Consider the following 23,162-nt stretch of genomic DNA (forward strand, 5'->3'; position numbering starts at 1 on the left):
ACGCGCCATTGAAGTAATACATTTTTTGCCTTCCAGGGGTAGAGGAGTGGATAAGGAAATATAACTGGACCGAGGGTACATGTAAGTAGAAGAGGATTCATGCTGGGGTTCAAAAAGGATCATACCTTCGGGAGTTCGTCGTCCGCTCTTTAATTTTTTATCGTTTGCTTCACCTTCAGCCACTTGCTTATGCCACTACTACAGCTGCTGCTGCTGGTGGTGCTGGTCCTCCTCCTCTTCAGCACACCGCTCTTTGCTACCTGTGCCACACGTGCAGTCTCCTGTGCGATGATCTCTCCTTCATTTCCGCCAAACCTTTAAAAAATAAAAAATAAAATAAATTCGATCCTGCTCCAATATCACTCTGATATAATGTGGTGTCTGTTGTTGGCCTTCGGGTACACGAGCGGAAATGGACGAGTCTTCATTGCTTCGTAATTTAGGCTAAAAAAAAGTGTTTCCAGTGGTGTGTAGCTGCTGATAAAGATGATGGTGGTGGTGATGGCAGCGGTGGTGGGGGATAAACCGTCAGCTTGTTTGCAGAAACTTCTCAATGTTTATTTCAGGGTGTCTTCAATGTTGTAACCATGGAGGCAGAAACTATGTAGCTGCTTTACATTCCTAATGATTCTTGATTTACGATACTTTTTTCCTCCCTGTCCAATGTGTTTTCTTCATGTGTATGCTTATTCGTTTTGTTTTTCTTCTTATCCTGTAGAACGTGTATGTTCTATCATCTGTCTTTCTCCATAAGTAGAAAATGTGTTCTGTGTCGTGACAAGTTGGTGGTGGTGAGTGGGTGTTGGGGTCCTTACAGTCAAAACTTCTGTTGTGACGCTATTTTTCTTCTAAATTCTAACCCATTTTTAGTGGTCACGGTACACAAAGCTCTCTCTCGTTTAATCTTCCATTAGTCATGTATTTCGTCCGGTGTATTATTTAACACTTTTTTTTTTCTTCTCAATGTTCATTACAGATCACTGTAGACTTGTATCTGGGACCTGGGTTAATGTCTGTTAATCTTATCATTCTTTATAAGTGCCTTCACCCTGACATATTTTACAGGATTTCTTACACACAACTTGACGGAGGATGATCGTAAGTATACACACGTTGGCACTTGTCTGTCGTAAATGCCTGCTTGGATGTGTATCGTAGGTTTTATCCATAAAGGTTATTTCAGCATAAGTAGTGTGAGAATATAGTCGTTACTGGCCAATTAGCACAGGTTACAAACGGCCCCCCTTTCTTTAACTAGCAACCAGCCAGCCAACCAGCCAGCCAGCCAACCAACCATTCTGAGTCATTTTTAGTAGATTGTCATTACTTGATGCTAGATTATTGTGGGGGAGGATACTTGTGATTGTAAGACGCCCACTTTGGGTTCTCTCTCCTTGTGAAGCACCTCACGGAATGCTGCCTTAACACCACTCAGTAAAATGCAGCGTTTGGCACATCCCTGGTGGGGTGTAGCGTCTTGACCACCACGTAAGCTGTTAACTACTCGACTTCATCACCAATTATATTATTCTTATTATTATTATTTTTGCACTGCACAGATTTCTTAGCACTCTACTGCACACCAGGGAATTGTATTCCACATGTGGCAATGTTATTGTGCAGTATGTATACACAAGCTTGTTAGACCACAGAATGTATAGATACTTCAGTTCTGCACTCTAGCATTGGTCAGTTATTTGAAGCACAAGTTCATATATATATATATATATATACATACTCAGTAGGCTTTGTAGCCACTCAGCTAGCCTTTTGTTGACAGCGTTCATTCTTTGCTTTTATTTACCACACGTTCAAGTTCCCCCCCCCCTCCAAAAAAAAAAAAGATGATATGCCAGTGGTTTTCCCATGTTCGCCGTCATGTGCAGTTTAATGTCATATTTCTTACGTTTCAACTTTACACCAAACAGTGCAGGCCACACAGACCCTTGACAGACCTTGTTGGACACAGAAGTTTTACTGCCTCAAGCATTTTCTTGTCCCAAGTTTGCATGAAGACCAGTAAAGTGTAGTGATAAAAGCATCTCATCCTCATCCCTTGGCTGAGCCCCTCCCCCTAAGACCACTGTTAAAAGCTTCTCGTAAGGTCACTGTTAGAGCTCTCTGTTCGAGAACTAGAACGCATGTGAAAAAAGTTTGTCCCAAAGCTCGCCCTCCTTCCCTGTGACCCACATCTTGCTCTCCTAGTCAGTAATACCCAGCATTTTACTCTGCAGAATGCCATTGTTGAATTATTACATGTTTAGTCTTACGCCCCCCAAAAAGAAAAAAAAATCAGTTTTTATTAAAAACATTTTGATAGAAAAACATTTTGATAGAAAAAAATCAACGCCGGTTATATAACAAATGAAAGCACTGTATTTAGATTTGCTCTTAGTGATCAGGTTGAGTGTGCTAAAATTTCTCTGTCATGGTTATTATAACATTGAGGAAAGGCAATAGGCTTACTGAGTCTTTCACGTTGCAGGTCTGAAAGATTAAATACCAAATTATGAAGATCTGTTGGTAAATTAACCAATACTTGAGGGTTTCTACAGTAGATTAGCCAGAGTATAATGGACTAAGGTTGATAGTCATAAGAATATGAATACATACAATACATCTACTTTTTCCACTCATGACAACATCTGAACAATTCATTTGACTTACTATTCACTTTCTGAGACCAAGGAAGTGCTAGGTTAAGTAGAAATTAATTTCATTTCATTGTGATTTAGGCCACAAATGCCTCACAATCATCATGTTTACCACTGGAGACTGCTAATAAAAAATTTTGGCTTCTTTTTCAATCTGTGGCAGTGCCCCCAAAGTCTGAATGGGATATCTCCTCCGAACACACACGGGCCCTCAACATCATGGGCCTTGTAAGTTTTGCAACGTTCTTAGGATTGGCCCTCTCTACCTTGGATGCTAGAGGCAAGCCACTCTTGAATTTCTTCCAGTCTCTTTCTGATGCTTCCATGGTCATCACCTCCTGGCTCATCTGGTTAGTGTATTCCTGGAACATATCCCAAAATCAGTATCACTAGTTACAGTTGTAGTTCCTTAATGCTCATCACATCCTGCAACTGTGTGGCATTCATTATAGCTGCACAACAACAAATGAGTCTTATACATGATAATTAAAACCATTCATATCAAATCATAAAATATGTTTTCTCCCTCAGGATTTCTCCAGTTGGTATTCTCTTCCTAGTGGCCTCAATGATGATTGAGATGAAGGACTTCAATGTCATGCTGGGACAGCTTGGGATGTACTTTTGTACTGTTGTCCTGGGTATCTTTCTCCATGGCTTCATTGTTCTCCCATCGCTGTACACCGTCTTCACACGCAAGCTGCCGTTCCGCTTCTTGGCAAACATGACTCAAGCCTATATCACAGCCTTTGCCACTGCTTCTAGGTCAGTCAAAAGACAATGATCTGTAAATCAATGGTAAATTTACTGTGGGCTTCCAAGAACAGTATTTTGACTTTTTGTTTCTTAACAGTAATTTTGCTCAGAAGTTAATGACTGTCTTTTATTCCTGCAAGCAGTGTAATAGATGACATTGGTCTTATCCTTTATTGCTGTATCAGCTTCACTGATTGAAGAAATACATCTCAGCTCAGGAACCCTGCCAGTAACCTTCCAGTGCCTTGAGGAGAAAAACAAAATTGACCCACGTGTGACTCGGTTTGTCATTCCCATCGGTGCAACCATCAACATGGATGGTACTGCTCTCTATGAGGCTGTTGCTGCCATCTTCATTGCCCAAGTTAGAGGCATGGCTCTCACAATTGGACAAGTTGTTGCTATCAGGTAAAGCTTTTTTGCAAGGCAGTACATGTTTATGTTGCTCTCTCAGTGCACGAGATGTTATACTTTACTTGCTTGACAAAATCATAAAATTTCATTCAAAAACTTGATGAATAGTGATTTCTCCATCTTAGCCTTTTGTATATGTATTGTGTAATCTATCAATATATTTGTACATCTGTGTTTTCTGCATGTAATTACCTTGTGAACTTAAAAGTAGAGCATTTAAACCCATTTTATTGCATCTCCATCTCACTTTTTAACAAACAAACTTAAACTATCCAGAAGTTAGTATTTAATTCATTGTCCCAGCTCTCTTCTGTTCTCTTATTATAATGTTTCTTAAAATTCTTCTTAGCTTGTCACATCTTTATTTTTAGTTTGGTCCTTTACTTCAAAGAATTCCTTTATATGATAGCTCTGGAATCTGAATGCCCTATTCATTGTCATCTCATGCTTACTTCCTGCTTCAAGAGTCCCCTTTGTCTTTATGAGAGTCCTGCAGCCCTCAGGAAGATGGCCATGTCCACTGGTTGGGACTACAGGTCATAAGGTGTTGTGATGTGTGTGCATCTGTGTGCAGAGATTACAGTGCAACTGATTAGTAAGTGCTTGGTGTTTTCTATATGGTCGTTGCATCGTGAACATGAAGGGTCTTGGGATATATTAAAACAGTGTTTATAGTGATGGATGACATCTAGACCATGAGCTGGAGAGAGTTACTGTTTTTCTAGGGTGTGTTTGGTTTCTAATGAGTGTATTTCTGGTGGGATGGAGTTTAAGACTGAGTTAGATCAGTTGTTTTGTATTCATCAGAATGTATGTTTTTTGCCAGCGTTATATTTGTTAGGGGTGAGGGGATGTATGATTAGAGTTTACTGGAGTTTGAGGTAGGGGTAAGCTTTTTATTTGTACTTGGGGGTCGGTAGTTGGTAATAGTCTTTTAACAGGGGAGGGGTCCTAGTGCTGTTGCATAGGACTAAGTGCTGAGCATGTTGAGATGAGACTCTGCTGGGAGAATCTCAGTTTCAGTGTGAAAATGTTGAGTGTTTGTAGTAGCTAGGCTGCCAGTGATGGCTCTGAGTGCATTATTTTGTGTGGTTTGCAGCCTTGGTGTATTTGCTTTTAAGTGGACAGAAAACCTGGCAGATGAGCCATAGTATAAATTGGACGTATAAATATACATACTCCTATATAATAACCAGCCTGAACAGCTGGGTTGGCTGTGGTCTGACTGCCTAGCCAAGAATTTGAATCTGGGTAGGCCACTGTGTAAGTTGTTGTAATTTCACTTTTAATTTTTTGTCTAAAATGGGTGTAGCTCTCGTTTTTAGGCTACTTTTGATCTATATTAGTTCTCATGCTCGCTTGTAGGTTTTCCATTATACCTTTTTTAACTGGTTTTAATCTTATTTGGTATGGATACTGTTCTTGTACAGACCAGTATACCAGTGTGTTTTTGTACATTGCAGAAAATTTCCTTAACATATTTTTGTTCATGTAATTGAAGGCTGTTGTGATATTGACCAAATGATAATCAACTTTCATTAATATGTGACTGATATGCCCAAGGTATTTCCCATATTTCAGGAAATCAATCCACTTAGGTTAATTTCAGTTTGTTTCAAATGGTCATTGCATTTTTTTTTTTTTTCACAGTATCACTGCTACGGCTGCAGCTATTGGTGCTGCTGGTATCCCACAGGCAGGTCTTGTTACCATGGTGATGGTTCTTGATGTTGTTGGACTTCCAGCTGAAGACATGACTCTAATTATTGCTGTTGATTGGTTGCTGTAAGTAAATTCTTTCATTTACACAGTTGCTTAAAGGTTCATACAATGGGAATGTATCAGATGGAACATTTTGTAACTTGGATTCTGTGTTTTGTGCAAGTGATGGTTGATCCGCTTTCCTGGTTGTTTAAGTCATGTGAGTTATGTGAAGTGTAAAAGAATGGGCAGGTGGTCAGAGGAGAATTTATATATTGTGTGCCAGTTGCTCCCTGTGTGTAGTATTGTTGTACAAAAGGGAATGTCTGTGGAGATGGGTGTTGGATATGGTGTGTTGGGAATCTATCTGACTGGTTTTTACCATGAAAGGGGGCAGTTGGTTTATGTGTACTTTACCATGGGGGATCTTGAGGATTGTGGTCATTGAACACTCCTCAAAAAAAGATGATTGGATGTGTTAATCCCAATCTGTAGTTGTGGAGTGTAGCTAGAAGGGCAGATGGTAAGGGAGGTATGTAGGAGTTGATTATGTTGTATTTGATGTTTTGCAGTTTTTTTGTTTTTTTTTTTTTTTTTTTTTTTTTTTTTATACTTTGTCGCTGTCTCCCGCGTTTGCGAGGTAGCGCAAGGAAACAGACGAAAGAAATGGCCCAACCCCCCCCCCCCCATACACATGTACATACGTCCACACACGCAAATATACATACCTACACAGCTTTCCATGGTTTACCCCAGACGCTTCACATGCCTTGATTCAATCCACTGACAGCACGTCAACCCCTGTATACCACATCGCTCCAATTCACTCTATTCCTTGCCCTCCTTTCACCCTCCTGCATGTTCAGGCCCCGATCACACAAAATCTTTTTCACTCCATCTTTCCACCTCCAATTTGGTCTCCCTCTTCTCCTCGTTCCCTCCACCTCCGACACATATATCCTCTTGGTCAATCTTTCCTCACTCATTCTCTCCATGTGCCCAAACCATTTCAAAACACCCTCTTCTGCTCTCTCAACCACGCTCTTTTTATTTCCACACATCTCTCTTACCCTTACGTTACTCACTCGCTCAAACCACCTCACACCACACATTGTCCTCAAACATCTCATTTCCAGCACATCCATCCTCCTGCGCACATCTCTATCCATAGCCCACGCCTCGCAACCATACAACATTGTTGGAACCACTATTCCTTCAAACATACCCATTTTTGCTTTCCGAGATAATGTTCTCGACTTCCACACATTTTTCAAGGCTCCCAAAATTTTTCGCCCCCTCCCCCACCCTATGATCCACTTCCGCTTCCATGGTTCCATCCGCTGACAGATCCACTCCCAGATATCTAAAACACTTCACTTCCTCCAGTTTTTCTCCATTCAAACTCACCTCCCAATTGACTTGACCCTCACCCCTACTGTACCTAATAACCTTGCTCTTATTCACATTTACTCTTAACTTTCTTCTTCCACACACTTTACCAAACTCAGTCACCAGCTTCTGCAGTTTCTCACATGAATCAGCCACCAGCGCTGTATCATCAGCGAACAACAACTGACTCACTTCCCAAGCTCTCTCATCCCCAACAGACTTCATACTTGCCCCTCTTTCCAGGACTCTTGCATTTACCTCCCTAACAACCCCATCCATAAACAAATTAAACAACCATGGAGACATCACACACCCCTGCCGCAAACCTACATTCACTGAGAACCAATCACTTTCCTCTCTTCCTACACGTACACATGCCTTACATCCTCGATAAAAACTTTTCACTGCTTCTAACAACTTGCCTCCCACACCATATATTCTTAATACCTTCTCCACAGAGCATCTCTATCAACTCTATCATATGCCTTCAAGGGTATTGTTCCTGATCTGTTTTGTTTATTGCTAGTTGTCAGTGACTATGATGTTGTTGTGCACAAGTGTTCTAAGACCTCCTCCTTGTTCATATTGCCTTGAGGGTGCTTAGTTACTGAAGGGGAGGAGGGTGGATCTGTGTGTAAGTCTGGTTTCTTGTTGCACCATAAATAAGAAGTCACTTTTGGCAAGGTTTTTAACAGATGAAAAGAAGTACAGTCTCATCAAGAACCTCTTGTTCCAAAAGGAGTCCCTGCTCCTTGCATGAAGTGCTTGGTTAGAACTGCAGGGCCCCATAAAAGGGGTCTTGGAGTATAAGATTGTAATAATGATAGTATTAATAAAAATGGAGGGGACAAGGAGAAGGTTGAGGCATAATTGGGACAAGAAGAAGGTTGAGGCATAATTGAATATGGAAGGATGGAGGGAAAAAGATTTTGAGTGCTCAGGGCCTGTACAAGCAGAAGGATGGAAGGCAAGCATGGGATGGATTGTATTGGAGTGATATGATATACAAGGGGCAGTATGCTGTCATTATACTGAACCAGGGCATATAAAGGAACTGTGAGAGACCACACAAAAGGTTTGCGAGGTCTGTTTGTGGATATGGAGCTGTGGTTTCGGTGCATAACACAAGACAGCTAGAGAAAGGATGTGAGTGGCTGTGGCATTAATTTTATCTGTTTTTGGCACTACGTTACTAACTGAAGCTACCTTGTGCACATGCGCGCCCGAGGGGGATGCTGTTTCATGTGTGGCAGGGTGGCAACGGGAATGGATGAAGGCAGCATGTATGAATATGTGCATGTGCATGTATGTATATGTCTGTGTATGTATATGTTGAAATGTATAGGTATGTATGTGTGCGTGTGTGGATGTGTATGTATATACATGTGTATGTGGGTGGATTGGGCCATTCTTTTGTCTGTTTCCTTGCGCTACCTCGCTAATGCGGGAGACAGCAATAAAGTATAATAAATATAAATAAATAAATAATATATATATATATATATATATATGTGTTCACACGCTCACTAGTGAACAGTTGCTCTCAGAGTAATAGCTTGCTGTTGCCATGTGTGGTTTTTGATGACTTTTACTTTATCTTTCAACATTTATATTTACATTTGTTTCCTATACAAATTTCTTATACTGAAAAAACTGTATGTTAAGGATATATGTAATTATATACTCAAGTTTTATATCTCCATTGATAAACTGTATTATGAACATTCTGTGATGTAGCTGCTGTACAATTAATAGATTACGAATGTTGATCTAATTGACTAGTTTGCCTTTTAGTGTAATGATAGGATGTTTGTGTAAATTATATACTCTGTCTCAATTTTTTCATATATTGTAAAATAAACTTTATGACTGATATGGATTTTCTTGCTTTCAGTGATCGATTCCGTACCATGATCAACGTTCTTGGAGACAGCATTGGTGCTGGACTGGTGTATGAACTTAGTAAGAAAGAGTTAGAGCAAATGAACATTAATGCTAATGGGGATGTCGAGCGACCATCCAATGAAATCGCTATGGATGCAGTGGAATCCAGCAAAATGTGAGAGAAGGCAATATCCAACTCCCAGTTCGACATAAGTTATACCAGCTCTGCTAACCCTTCTACTTTTCAGCACCAACGTCTTGCCACTAGCAGCCCAGGTACAGATACAAAGCAGGGCTGGATGGAACTGACTTCTTCCCAGCATGAAACTCTTCTTTAGAATGGTGTTTCAAAGGTGTGCAATGACCTCATGCCAGAGGTTGATTGGCAGGTTTCAGAATTATCCTTCTGTGCCCTCCAGGGGTATATATTGTATTTTACATGGGAGTAAGATGTATATGAGATTTTTTAATGTGGGCAACATAGATACTGTGGCTGGTACATCATATGTGTCTGAGACTTCCATACTTTATAAGTGTAAGGAGAAAAATTATCCATTTTACATTCTTTTGATTTGCAGTATTATAAAAAATGTTTTTAAATTTTATGAAATATATAGGTTTTGAATTTCATTAATAGCACACCATTCATTGTGCAGCATTTTGGTTTCAAAATATTTTTCTTAATTTTTCCTTAAGGCATTTCCATTCAGTATATCATTTCATTTTTCTGTCATACTAAAGAAACAAGTTTGCTCCTACATGTTAGATTAATACATAATATTAACTGATTTACAGTAATTTTTTTTCTTGCAACTGAAATCATATCAGATTACTAGCTGAGAATGATGCACAACTTGTTGTATATAAAAATGTGCATTTATTGTACATCAAATGACAATATATTAACTAGGTAAAAGTATTTGGTATTGTATAGAAGCAGTTTTGTAATTGTTGTCTTGTTGGAGAGTATACAGATATATATTTGTTGTAAAGTACAGTAGTAGGGCCTCAACCACTGTGTTTGTGTTGGTGTAAGATGTCAGGAACATTCTTTCATCCTCATTTTCAGATGTGTAGATATATAAACATAGTAGTGTGAAACCAAGCAATAATGCCAAATATTGTACAGCCAAAATTTCTGCATGATGTTAAGGACTAGTGACATCCAACTTGTCCAGATGTATGGCTTAGGTTTCACATGTCACCTACAATGTAAATATTCAGTTAATATGTACAAATATGTGTATTTAAGGGGCATGAACCCTGGGAGCACATGTTACCACAAGCATTCATAAGAGTCCTTGGATGTAGTTTTACTTCATAGTAAAGACAAGCAATATTCTCTTCAGTGATCACTTTTCTGTTATTAGGAGAAGTGCGGACTTGTATAAAACTCTGGTGGGCAGTATCATTCATATCAGTTATATCATTGTTAACAGTTCAGTATTTGCTCTTTCTTCATACTAGTTAAGGGATATAGGAAATTTGACCAAAATCAGTTAGAGGTGACATAAAAAGCACCTCAGATATTATTCTTAGAAACCTTCTAAACAAGGCACAGTCCTAATCAGTTAACATTAAAAGTCTTATCATTAATAAAAAATGATGTGTTGATTTTAGCACTGAATTCTGCATTTAATCTATATACTGAAGCAACAGTTACTGTTCCAGGAGGAAGAGAAATTGCATCTACTAAGAGGCACAGAACTGTTAATCTATCTTTTAACAGATAACTGCTTTGTTTTGCAACTTAGCTTTTCATTCTGAAGAACAGTATACAACATCTAGACTATGTTGTGTTCTCTGTTCTTAGTATTGTACTTGTGAAGGGACAAGCAATTCCTAACGAGTGTGTGTATGTAATGTATGTGTGTGTATGTAGAGGGGAAGGGACTTTGAATATAATAATACAAAATGCTAATATTCCAAGAATACTGAGTTGCTTGCTACCTCACAACTGTAGAAACACAAACAAACCAGTGAGGGCAAATTGTGTGTCTGAAAGAGAGGAAGGAAAATATAGGATCTTCTTATCATAATCCCTTTATCAGTTGAAAACTGAGTGTTGCGCAGTTGTGCTGTGGCTAATGAAGGGATTTATTGTATGAGTAAGAGCAATTGATTTAGGAGTAAGATTACCTCTCTTCATATCATATTCTACTTCATCATTGTACTTGAGAGAATCCAGTAGTTATGTTTTTATATATCATAGATAGTTGAAATAAATGTTAAGGAACACTTGTGCTTGTCATCAAAAATTACACTTCCACGTAAAGGATCTGATAGTACATCAGATATTTATTATTCAGAGGGTCTTGATATCCTAGTTTGGAGTGGGAACTTATAATAGCTTCCAAATCTGAACTTCAATTTGTGGAACACATTCAGTTCATTTGAGTACACGATTTATTATGTAATCCTTAATTTCTCAAAATCAAATAATTAATTTTGTTTTAAGACACTTCTCAGAAGGTTCATATTTTAGTAAAAATCTTTAAGGATATTTTTATGATTGAAGGAAAAGCAATGTTCGTCTCCATGAAAAAAATTGAGTGCTTCATTTTGGCAACCCTGTCAGTTATGCAACAGTTACATATGGAATTAGTCTTAACAGGAAACTTGAAAGCCACTGAATGTGTGACAAATGCAGTCCTCCAAAGATATGCTGAGACATAAGTTATTATGTCTCACCATATGTCACAGAATTATCCTGTCTTGACTTTTTGTAAATGTAATTTCTTTTAGATTATGTCTTAGGCCATTTTATTGATACAGATAAGGTCTGTAAGGGCCAAAGACTACTTTTCTGTCAGACTAGCAACTTTCATCGTGATGATCCAAAATGTGATATGTTAATGTGAAATTGAAAAGACAAAACTGTGTTAATATGTTTGGTTAATGGGTTGTTAAATGTACATTAATCAAATTTTAAGGGCCAGTATTGTAAAGACCCGTTTCATTCACAATTATCAAAAATTTTACAAGACACTTCCTTTCTAATCAGCTGTAAGTTAAGCTCAAAAACTGCAGTATAAATGAATAAATTTATAATGTAAGAAGCTAGTGTCTTATTATCATGAACTATAGATAAGGGATGTAACAGTAGCATGAAATCTACTCTCTGTAATCAAGTGTGGAATATGATAATTTTCTTTTACCAAAGTCCTCATTCTGATGGCACTGGAATGATGTAGTTAGTTACAGTCCACTAGTTTCATAACCTATGAGTGATATATTAGGTGGTAGTACAGCAAGCAGTACATCAAATCACCTGTGACACTCCAGTAATGAGCTTGGTACTTGTGTAACATTAGACAACACCCATGCTTGAACTGCATATCTTAAACTGAAGCAGTGAGCCTTCTTGACTACCTGGCCATTATTATTATCATCATCACAGGTAAAACTTATGCTAAGGAAATACAAAAGTATGATGCAAGCTTGAGTCAGAATATGTTATAAATTTCTGTGGAAATTCACCTATGGTAAGGCAAATAACTCAAAAATACCCCATCTTTCACTGTGTAAGGGTGGCTATTCTTCCAAGAAGATGTACAGCTTCAGTTTAGATCTGAACAAAGCTGTGACCAACTCTGTGTATCACAGCAAACAGCGTTGGAAATATATCTACTCGACTTTTAGGTGGGGAAATTTTTTCAAATGATTGCAGCGGTTTACATAAAGGCACAGATGGTTACGTGGATATATTCTCTTAAGATATGAGGATGAGATCTGAAGCTCATCCTACAACAAATTCTCTAAATATATGAGAGAGAGATTTTAAAGCTCATCCCAGTTTTATGTCACACTACATCCAAACTCTGGTACATTTTAATGTCAAAACTTCTAAAACCATACTGACTCAAATTTTCTTTTGGGCAGTTTCTAAGTTACAAAATGGGAAGGGAGGTGGAAGTACCTTCTTTGATGGGATTGCACCAAGATGAGAAAAAATATACATCTGCACCATAAATATTCACCAGTGAAAAAGTCATATCCAATTGACAGGGAAGATGAGGAGCAAGACTACCTGAAAATGAAATCACTAATCAAAGAGATCAGAAGTTAAAAACTGCCGCATTTAACTTAAAAATATTCTGGCAAGAGTTCTTTATGAAATTAATACATCCCACCAAGTACTCAGAACTCTCTCTAAAAATCAATTCTGTTGATAATTCTTTTATCATCAGATAGCATAAAAACAGATTAAAACATAAAAGTATGAAAAAAATACAAGGAAATATTTTCACAAGATTATTCTCCTTATTTACTGAAAGACTGAGATCCTCTAATACAGCAGTTTAAAAATAAAACCAAAGGTCTTTGTAACTTTTATTGATTTCATTATTACCTAGACAAGAATAAATCCCACTACTTTCCTCTCACAAGACACCTGTACTGGCTTCATAATCCTAGAATAAGTCCATAAAGCAAGGGAAAGGCCAAGTGAAACTCTGAGGCAAAATGTATCTACCTTTCTAAATGAATACATAGGGAGTTATGAGAAATTCTAATGAAAAGGAGCATATGAAAAAATATCTTACAAATCTACAAAAAAATATTAACCTTGAAAGTCAACTCAGGCCTGAAAGATTTATGTATTAGTTTACATCTTTTCTCTGGTATGACAATCAACTGAGAACCTAAAGCTTAATATGAATCACTTCTCAATGAAAGCTTCTTTTCACTGCAAATTTACCTGTCGCTTTGAAATAATCATCATCAACCCTTTGTGTGTAATATATTCCCTTAACATTTAGTGAAGACTAGATATGCTCTTCACCAAATGAACAGGCAAGCCATCTAGGGGAAGTGTTCCCTTACCACGTTCAGACATTCTGATGTTCATATCCTTTTTAAAGGAGACAGAAACTACAGAAGCTTTAACAGCTTCTTGGGTCATTGAGGCCATGATACATCAACCAATCGAAATATCCTTAACATCCCAAGGTATTAAGGATGATTCTAAGACGACATACCCTCGCCCTGTACATGCATTGAGTTCCCTATGCACGTAGAAGTGATCTTAAATGTGACTAATGCAAAACAGAGGGAAAGTAAGAGATGAATTTTGAAGTCTACGAGCATGATTTAAAATTATCTAAGAATATTTCGTGTTACAATAATTATGTATTTAGAGAAAATAAGGCCAGGGGCATGCTTTGAGGTGACACAGGGGAGGGTTTTGAAGATCAGGGAAATGCCAGGTTAATTATCCTAAAAGTATGTTAACAGGAATAACATACCATGGAGTATAAGTCCAAGCACTGAAGAAAGGGTTAATATACTCAAAAAATTAGTGAAGCACTTGTGAAAATTAATGGAACCCTGGCAAACTAATCTAATCTTCCGTAGCAGCCGACGTGAAAAAGAACCAAACCCATAAGACTATCTTATAACCATCCATTAACCAATAATTATTCTTAATCACAAGTTTAATGCCGAAATATTCCAGACACAATATGATTATAAAATGTTGAAGAATGTGAACATCCTGACGGCTGGTGGGGTCGTAGGCCACCCTCCCCAGAGGTGACCAATGACAGACCGGCTTAGCAGATCATTACAACGAGGGTCTTTCAACGAGAGACGTCGACTTCTACGGAGAATTAAGGTTAGTTTCCTTGGGTTTTATTGATTGCCATAGACACTTCACTTCCTTAGATGTATATTAACCCATTCTTCGGTACGTGGTATTAAACGGCCAGGTATTGTCTGCTTACTGCGGCTTGGGCGTATGTGCCATATTTTGTTCTTTCTCTACTGCTCGAGCTTATGTATAAAGCCATTTATTCTCTGATTGGCATTCCACGTATTGTTTCCAGGCATTATAAAGTAATGTATTTTCATTTATAGGCCTGTACTTGCGGAGATGTCAATGAAGGACGTACAAGATATTTTTATCCATATGTTAGAGTTTTTGGAGTTATGTCACTCGTTATACTTTATCACATATTATCATAAGAAAACCCTTAGTAATCATATTGGTTTGCTACATAATACACCAAAATATACTATATATTTCAGTATCTATACGTTGAAATTATTTTGTCATACACGTGGCATGGAGCGGCAGACTGACGCAGTTGTAAACATTGTCAATGAGGTTGAGTTGTATATCATGTAGAAATTTACGTTGTTATAATTGTTATTGTAATACCATACTTGTAGAGATGTAATTTCTTAATAACTGAGAGTATGCCATACTTCCAAAATGTCCCTTGGATTACTACGGGCTTGCCGTAGTAAGTTTTCATATTGGCAAATTTTCCTCAACTTTCACCCTAGCCCAAGCCATTGTAGTCTTATTTATCATCATAAGGTTAAAGTGTAATTATCCAAAATTATACTTTCTCTTATTGTTTTAATCTTAATACATCATACTGGCCGTGCAAAACGAAATCCATAAAATTCCCTGTCACAGTTGGCGCCCTTAAAGCGAACCATTACTTACGATTATATAAAACCTCAAATAAATTTATTTTCCTAAGGCCATCTTATTATTTTATTAAAGTAACTACAAATTAACCCATTAAGGAAAATGGTAATGGTAGAATGATTTCGATCATTTTACCGTGATGTAAACAAGGTGTCAGTAGGGAGGGCCATGCAAGAGAGAGTTCGAGTTTTTATGACCAAATTTTTAGGAAAAAAAAAAAAAAAAATGGGGGTCGACCTAAATACATGGGTCATAGTTTCATTAGGTTGAAATTCGTGCATGATGGGAAGGGCTCTTTTAACTTCAGACTTGAACAGTATTTACCAGTTACTGCCACAGCAAACACGAAGCATAAATAAATGATTTCTTGGCCCTAAAATCAAGGGTCAAACTATACACGAGGTAGACATAGACGAGCACACACACACGGTATGTTCAATGGATTACCGTAAAAGCAGCTGAAGTATTTCTCTAAATCAACAGAACATATAGAAACCTTACCTGATTAACCCTAACCAGCAGAGTTTTACCTTACCATTTAATATTGTGGACTAAGTAAATCGGTCATCAACTCTCCCACCTTTTGCGAAAGAATATTCTCAGAGTAAACGAGAACAATGCAGCACGAAACCATAAGCCATATTTTTTTTTTTTAGACATCAAAAAATGGTAATTACTGGATGAGATTAGGTGAGGGGTTCCGATGATTTGATTTCTAGAAGTATCTCGCATAGATTTATATTATCTTCACAAATTTCATTTCTAGGCTAAAAGGATGTCAACATTCGCTTATATGATTATTACTATTAGCGGAATCCAGAAGCGAGCGTCTCACGGTAAATTTGGATTAATTTTTACTTTTAGATCTATGTCGGTTACATTATTTCTTGTATTCTTATCAACTTTTCATCTCTCAATAGAATTGCTAGAATTCTTTCACTGATAAGTTGCCACAAGGAAATTAGAATGGTAACCAGAGTTGCATACTATGATTTGAAGTAAAACTATTTCAGCTCCGCCCTGATATTGTATGGGTTGTACATTAGTTTTATTAAGCAGTGCTTGGTAAATTTAGTGTTTAAGCAGTACAGTACGAGCTGTTGAAGTTATGAAGTTCATGTATATTGAGCGAAGGTAAGGCAATAGTTGGAGGGGAAATATGAGGTTACCATTAAAGTAGATAAAACGCTAGTCAAAAGTCATCAGAATCTATAAAAACCCTCACTTACGAGCAGAATCGATATTAGATTTTTTCAAAAAGATATTTTCGTTTATGTTTGCCATTTTCTGCGTAAGCGAGATGGCCTTCAGAAAAAAAACGAAGAAATGGACTCGTACATCCACTTTACCTCTGTTGATGAATATGCTAATTCATGCTTCTCAACTATTACTGTGTATCCTTCCAAAACTACACTAGCAGCGAAGAACAAAATCGCTCATTGTCTTAGGCTAATAGCAGTGCGGAGGGAAGGTACGGTAATTTATAAGAAAACATTAAATTTTCCGAAATTTGATACTTGCGGTTTCTTTAAAGTCTCTCAAACTGACGGAGAATATGACTTCTTCTTGTAGTTACTCTCTCCAAGCCTCCACAGGTGTGTGTAGTGGTTCTGAGGTAGGGGGATAATGTGAAGGAAATCCTCTTATTATTTCTTGTTTAGACTAAAAGGAATCGAATGTTAACACTATAGACCAAATCCATCACCTTTAGAACGCGAATAGGTAGGATGCCAATTTTATTAGGGGGAAGGTGGGGGGGATGATTACTTTGCCATTGATGAATAATGTTATCTTTTTTTTTTTCCATATAAACGATATGATATACTTGTCATTGACCACATTATTTTTTTTTTTTCAGTAATGAGCGCATGTGGCATGTGGCAGCAGAACTGGTAGCCATTTTGTAGAGGAACGGCTTGGTTTCTTCAGCCTCCCCATTATTGCAGGATGATTGTAGAACCGACATTTAAGGTAAAATTTATGATTTATTTCAGTCGTTTGGCCTAAAATGATGTCGTGACGGGCACAGCAGTGACGCTAAAAAAATGTTTCTCTTAGGCGCTGTGTTAAAATGCTTCTCCTAGGCGCTTTTGTTAGAATTCTTCTCTAAAATCTATTTTAGAATCGAGTAAAGTTCAGTATTATCAGAACAAAGTGCCAGGTGGATGTTAGTTTTTTCATCTTTTTCTGAGGTAAAAGAGTCACGCACTAAATGTTTGTAAATTTATTTTACAATTTTCGAAATATAGTTCCAGGAATGTTTACCATAGTTTATGCTTGGGTTTTTGATGGGCTGTTCCTTGCCCAGGGTGTAATGTAGAGTGAAGAATAGATGTTTCCATAGGACCATTTTCAATGAAAAGAGACCTGGTGTTACCCAGTTAGAGGCTGCTGTAGTCCAAGGCTGCGCTACTTCAAGTAGCAGGGAAATGTAGACTTCTTTAGAGCGAGGAGGTCTCTTTTTAACATTTCTGTGTAACCTGGAGCAAGTTTATTCGGTAACACCGTGGGGGTAATACACATATGTTTCATAATCTCTCGGTTTTGCATTTATGTAGAGAGGCCATGACGTAAACATTGCGAAAGAATTTTAAGAAACTGATAGGGAAGAATTAAATCATACATGCGTATACTCTGCCTTGTGAGATCAATTTTTTTTTTGTCTATCTTTTGTTTCCGCTTTTCCATATTGTCATTTTGTCTGATGATATAGCAGATGAGTATCTTAAAAAAATGACTGGAAAAGCCTTCAAAAGTAACAGCCATTTAATCGTCAGTGCTTTAAATGCGTGGATGATGAGGGCGCTTCCAGCAGGGACTTTAAATGCCAGTATCTTTCAAAGCACATGTACCGTTATTTAAAAACTCAAATTTCGCTCTTTTTGTTAATGGGAATGGTACATTTAATCGTAAAAATTGATAAATTAGAGTACATATCTGTTTGCTATTTGTATTTTTTTTTTTTTTTATCTAAAATCACTTTTAATTCGAAACAAGTTTGTATATGCAATATAGAAGAATAAATTTTGATATTCTTTTAAACGAAAATTATATGAATGTAATGATCCAAAATTCGGCTTATATACGTTTTTTTCTTATTTCTTTTTCATTTGCAAGCAATCTAGATGGCAGCTGTATATGACGATACGAATACTGTATAATATTCGAAACTGTACAGTAGATGCCACTAGGTTGTATAGTTAATAAGTTTAACAAAATATATTTATAAAGTTTCTTGAATTCTTTTTAATCGTTAAAAGCTAATTAGTGACACCGTCAGCATTGTATTAGTGAAAGCTTTTCCCACGGCATATATTATATTTTTACATGTGTTTACGTATGTCATTGAAATTCCTTCCCGTTTAAGATTAAGACTGAAAATTATTCCGAAATTGGCGGCTGCAACCTGAATTAACACCTTGCCATAATTTGCGTATTTCAATCATTTCTGTTGGTTGTGCTGAACTCCCACGTTTACAGATTTAAGTTATGAGATGAAATTGATTCTAACTTTCTAACTGAATCCATATGGAGGCCTTTTGAACATAAGTGTTACACTGGAGCAGCCAACGTGATGAAAATATTCTAAAGAGGGAGACTTTTTAACCCCAGTCGGTGATCAGAGAAAATAGATTGTTTCTTATCACTTAAACCAGATTGATATGTTTAAACTGGCTCATACATCCTGTTTGTTGCGTTACATTGATGTAATATGAAAAAATTATGTTAACGTTATTATAATAGTATTTGTAACATTATACATTAGTTACCCTTTTCATTTTCTTTAGTATTTGTATGAAAGAAAACGTAAATATTAGGGTTATTGTTGGTATGGGGAACCAACCTAAACTCTTAATGTGTTAATTTTTTCGTAATTCTCAATTTTTGCGGTACAGGGAGGGAGTTCTGTACTCGTGGTGCCCCATATATACGTCCGTATTGTTACCTGCTTTCGTCTTTGCAGCCTCTTACGTACTTAGACCTTCAAAGTAATAGTCATACATTCTGCTTGATCATTTCCATTTGACCTTTAAAAAAAAAGCTCATAAGAAATCAAGGAATTCCATTAGGTCTGTATTATCCGTGATACATAACGTCCTCAAACGCTTTGGATACAGCACTTAGTATGTATGAATACAGTTGAATACAATCTATAACTTTTTTTTTTTTTGGTCCATTCGATGTCTGTTTGTGATAGTGGAAGAGATTGGAAACATAGATTATGGCGTGGTAACGGAAAGCAAGCAGGTGACTTATAGAGAAATACGTATAGAATTATTGTGTGACTAGGTAAGCGCAACAGATGTCAGTCGTGGATTTGAAGCGAAATATTTGCTAAATCGTGTTTTTGAAACGTTTCTCGTTGATGCTCAGACGAATTGGACGGATAGACGAATGGAAATTTGGGATCAACAAGACTGTCCCTTTTTGCAGACATCAACTCTGCTTCCACTCATGAAGCAGTTTACAGTGTGTCCACTAGTGGGGGGGGGGTCTTCGAAGTTCTCTTCAAATATTCATGAAAATTACCTGTAGATTATTGTGATCTAGATTTGGTATGTGGTTGTTTTAACAGTGCACAAAGGCTGCTCTCGAAGGATAGGCAAGTGTTGACTTCCATAGAAGGTAAAGATAGCTTTTTTCGTACTGTCTCGGAACGGGTTTGTTTTCGTGGTCTCAAAACCCTGTTTCGAGTCGAAAGAAATTGAACCAGCAACGTGATGGGCATATATATATATATATATATATATATATATATATATATATATATATATATATAGAGAGAGAGAGAGAGAGAGAGAGAGGGGGGGGGTGCCTTTCAGTGCCATACCCGTTGTTTGCTCAGTCATTTATTTATTATTTTATTTATTATTATACTTTGTCGCTGTCTCCCGCGTTTGCGAGGTAGCGCAAGGAAACAGACGAAAGAAATGGCCCCCCCCCCCCATACACATGTATATACATACGTCCACACACGCAAATATACATACCTACACAGCTTTCCATGGTTTACCCCAGACGCTTCACATGCCTTGATCCAATCCACTGACAGCACGTCAACCCCGGTATACCACATCGCTCCAATTCACTCTATTCCTTGCCCTCCTTTCACCCTCCTGCATGTTCAGGCCCCGATCACACAAAATCTTTTTCACTCCATCTTTCCACCTCCAATTTGGTCTCCCTCTTCTCCTCGTTCCCTCCACCTCCGACACATATATCCTCTTGGTCAATCTTTCCTCACTCATTCTCTCTATGTGCCCAAACCACTTCAAAACACCCTCTTCTGCTCTCTCAACCACGCTCTTTTTATTTCCACACATCTCTCTTACCCTTACGTTACTCACTCGATCAAACCACCTCACACCACACATTGTCCTCAAACATCTCATTTCCAGCACATCCATCCTCCTGCGCACAACTCTATCCATAGCCCACGCCTCGCAACCATACAACATTGTTGGAACCACTATTCCTTCAAACATACCCATTTTTGCTTTCCGAGATAATGTTCTCGACTTCCACACATTCTTCAAGGCCCCCAGAATTTTCGCCCCCTCCCCCACCCTATGATCCACTTCCGCTTCCATGGTTTCATACGCTGCCAGATCCACTCCCAGATATCTAAAACACTTCACTTCCTCCAGTTTTTCTCCATTTAAACTCACCTCCCAATTGACTTGACCCTCAACCCTACTGTACCTAATAACCTTGCTCTTATTCACATTTACTCTTAACTTTCTTCTTCCACACACTTTACCAAACTCAGTCACCAGCTTCTGCAGTTTCTCACATGAATCAGCCACCAGCGCTGTATCATCAGCGAACAACAACTGACTCACTTCCCAAGCTCTCTCATCCCCAACAGACTTCATACTTGCCCCTCTTTCCAAAACTCTTGCATTTACCTCCCTAACAACCCCATCCATAAACAAATTAAACAACCATGGAGACATCACACACCCCTGCCGCAAACCTATGAATATGAATGGAAAAATTGAGGTAGTGGTTAGTTTTGTAGTGTCGCCGTCACACGAGAAACTTCGCCGTGATCGTGAGACCTTCATGTCATCAGCTGCCGCAGTATCATCGTAAAATGATAGGGAGTCATTGCAAAGTCAGACGTGTGTGTATAAATCCTTCAGTTCATTCTTTTACGGTTTATGATACTCATAGAGAGACTCTAGTATGAAATGGAACATGATTTTAATAATTTTTAAGATTTTTTGTTCTTTTCTCCTGTATTTCAATTTTTTCCCCTGTATTTCAATTTTTTTCCTGTATTTCAATTTTTTCCTGTTTCAATTTTTTTCCTGTATTTCAATTTTTTTCCTGTATTTCAATTTTTTTTCCTGTATTTCAATTTTTTTTCCTGTATTTCAATTTTTTTTCCTGTATTTCAATTTTTTTCCCTGTATTTCAATGTTTTATCCTGTATTTCAATTTTTTTCCCTGTATTTCAATGTTTTTTTCCTGTATTTCAATTTTTTTTGCTGTATTTCAATTTTTTTTTCCTGTATTTCAATTTTTTTTCCCTGTATTTCAATTTTTTTTGCTGTATTTCAATTTTTTTCCTGCATTTCAATTTTTTTTCCTGTACTATCGAAACGGATTCGCACAGTCCCTGCGGGATCGAATCCCCAGCTTGGCAGGTCAGCGGGGAGAAGGTGGTGGGGATTACCTCCTCCTCATGAATGTATTTTGGCAAATGGCGTATATGAAGTAGCCACATGAGTTACCTTCGAGAGAAGTTTTGATGGAGGGAACGTGAATATACAGTAACTTCGTTTCGCTCGAAGGGGGTGAGGCTGTGTTTGTGTGTGTGTGTGTGTGTGTGTGTGTGTGTGTGTGACGCACTCAAAAAGTTCTGAAATACCTGAAGGAAATGGAAGGAAGATCACGAGAACTTCAAAGCAGAGGAGGAGGAGGAAGAGGAGGAGAAGATAAATATACATATCACTTGATAGCATTTCTCTCGACATGTCTGTAGTAGGCGATGTATTAATCTTACAAGGGGACGTGTATAGAGCTGCTGAGACACCCCCTCCCCTTTCCCTCCCGATCCCTCCCACGGTGCCCAGGACACACACACACACACACACACACACACACACACACACACACACACACTGAGAATTTCACTCTGCCAATCCGAACTCTTGAGAGAAGAAAGTATTCCTGGAGGAAGCCCTTTCATCCAGAGGAGCGACATCAAAGATCATCCCGGAGGAGGCAGATGTCAGGGGGGAGGGACGACTGAAGGTGAGGGAAGAGGAGGAAGACGACGACATGGGGAAGCAGCAAGCAGACTTATCGAGAAGGTCCAGCGGACCGGGTGATCGGGGGCCACGGTAACTAAGGCTCGGGGAGAGAGAGAGAGAGAGAGAGAGAGAGAGAGAGAGAGAGAGAGAGAGAGAGAGAGAGAGAGAGGCGCGCACAGAGAGAGTTTGCAACTACCATCACGACCAGTTTGGTCGACTGATGTTTCGTGTGGCTGTCTGTCTGGCGCGGCCAGAGAGAGAGAGAGAGAGAGAGAGAGAGAGAGAGAGAGAGAGAGAGAGAGAGAGAGAGAGGCTTTAGCCACTTCGTCTGCCTCAGTGTTGAAGACGATGGTGTTGGGTGTAACTCGAGACCCATTTCGTTCCTCTTAACATGAGAGGTGGAAGGGGGTAAAGAAAAAAAAAAAATAGATACTGTATTGTAATAGTTTCTCTCCCTCCCTCTCTCTCTCTCTCTCTCTCTCTCTCTCTCTCTCTCTCTCTCTCTCTCTCTCTCTCTCTCTAGACACGATCTACATGTACCAGGATATGACAGGAGCCAACTTTGCGGACGTCAATTTCAAAACTTTTCTGCTACGTTCAGGTTCTTTGAGGAGTTCCAAGTGAGGAGGAGGAGGAAGAAGAGGAGGGAGGATGGGTTAGGAG

At 38.3% G+C, this 23,162-nt stretch overlaps 1 protein-coding gene across 6 annotated transcripts in view; it reads left to right on the plus strand.

Annotated features, from left to right (window-relative positions):
- Eaat1 (Excitatory amino acid transporter 1) overlaps nt 1–11,857 on the plus strand; it is a 224,972-nt gene extending 213,115 nt beyond the window's left edge. For 4 of the 6 annotated variants that reach the window (XM_071687431.1, XM_071687432.1, XM_071687429.1 and 1 more), the window contains exons 7-12: nt 37–81; nt 2,818–3,004; nt 3,186–3,419; nt 3,624–3,818; nt 5,475–5,609; nt 8,809–11,857. In XM_071687431.1, the coding sequence (XP_071543532.1) occupies nt 37–81; nt 2,818–3,004; nt 3,186–3,419; nt 3,624–3,818; nt 5,475–5,609; nt 8,809–8,977 (965 nt within the window). In that variant the 3' untranslated portion in view covers nt 8,978–11,857. Of the gene's footprint in view, nt 1–36; nt 82–1,065; nt 1,099–2,817; nt 3,005–3,185; nt 3,420–3,623; nt 3,819–5,474; nt 5,610–8,808 lie in introns of all 6 variants that reach the window. The other 2 variants (XM_071687430.1, XM_071687433.1) reach the window with 2 other exon arrangements.
- The last annotated feature ends 11,305 nt before the right edge of the window (nt 11,858–23,162 follow it).

The sequence above is a fragment of the Panulirus ornatus genome, chromosome 43 (assembly GCF_036320965.1).
Source record: "Panulirus ornatus isolate Po-2019 chromosome 43, ASM3632096v1, whole genome shotgun sequence".
NCBI lineage: Eukaryota > Metazoa > Arthropoda > Malacostraca > Decapoda > Palinuridae > Panulirus > Panulirus ornatus.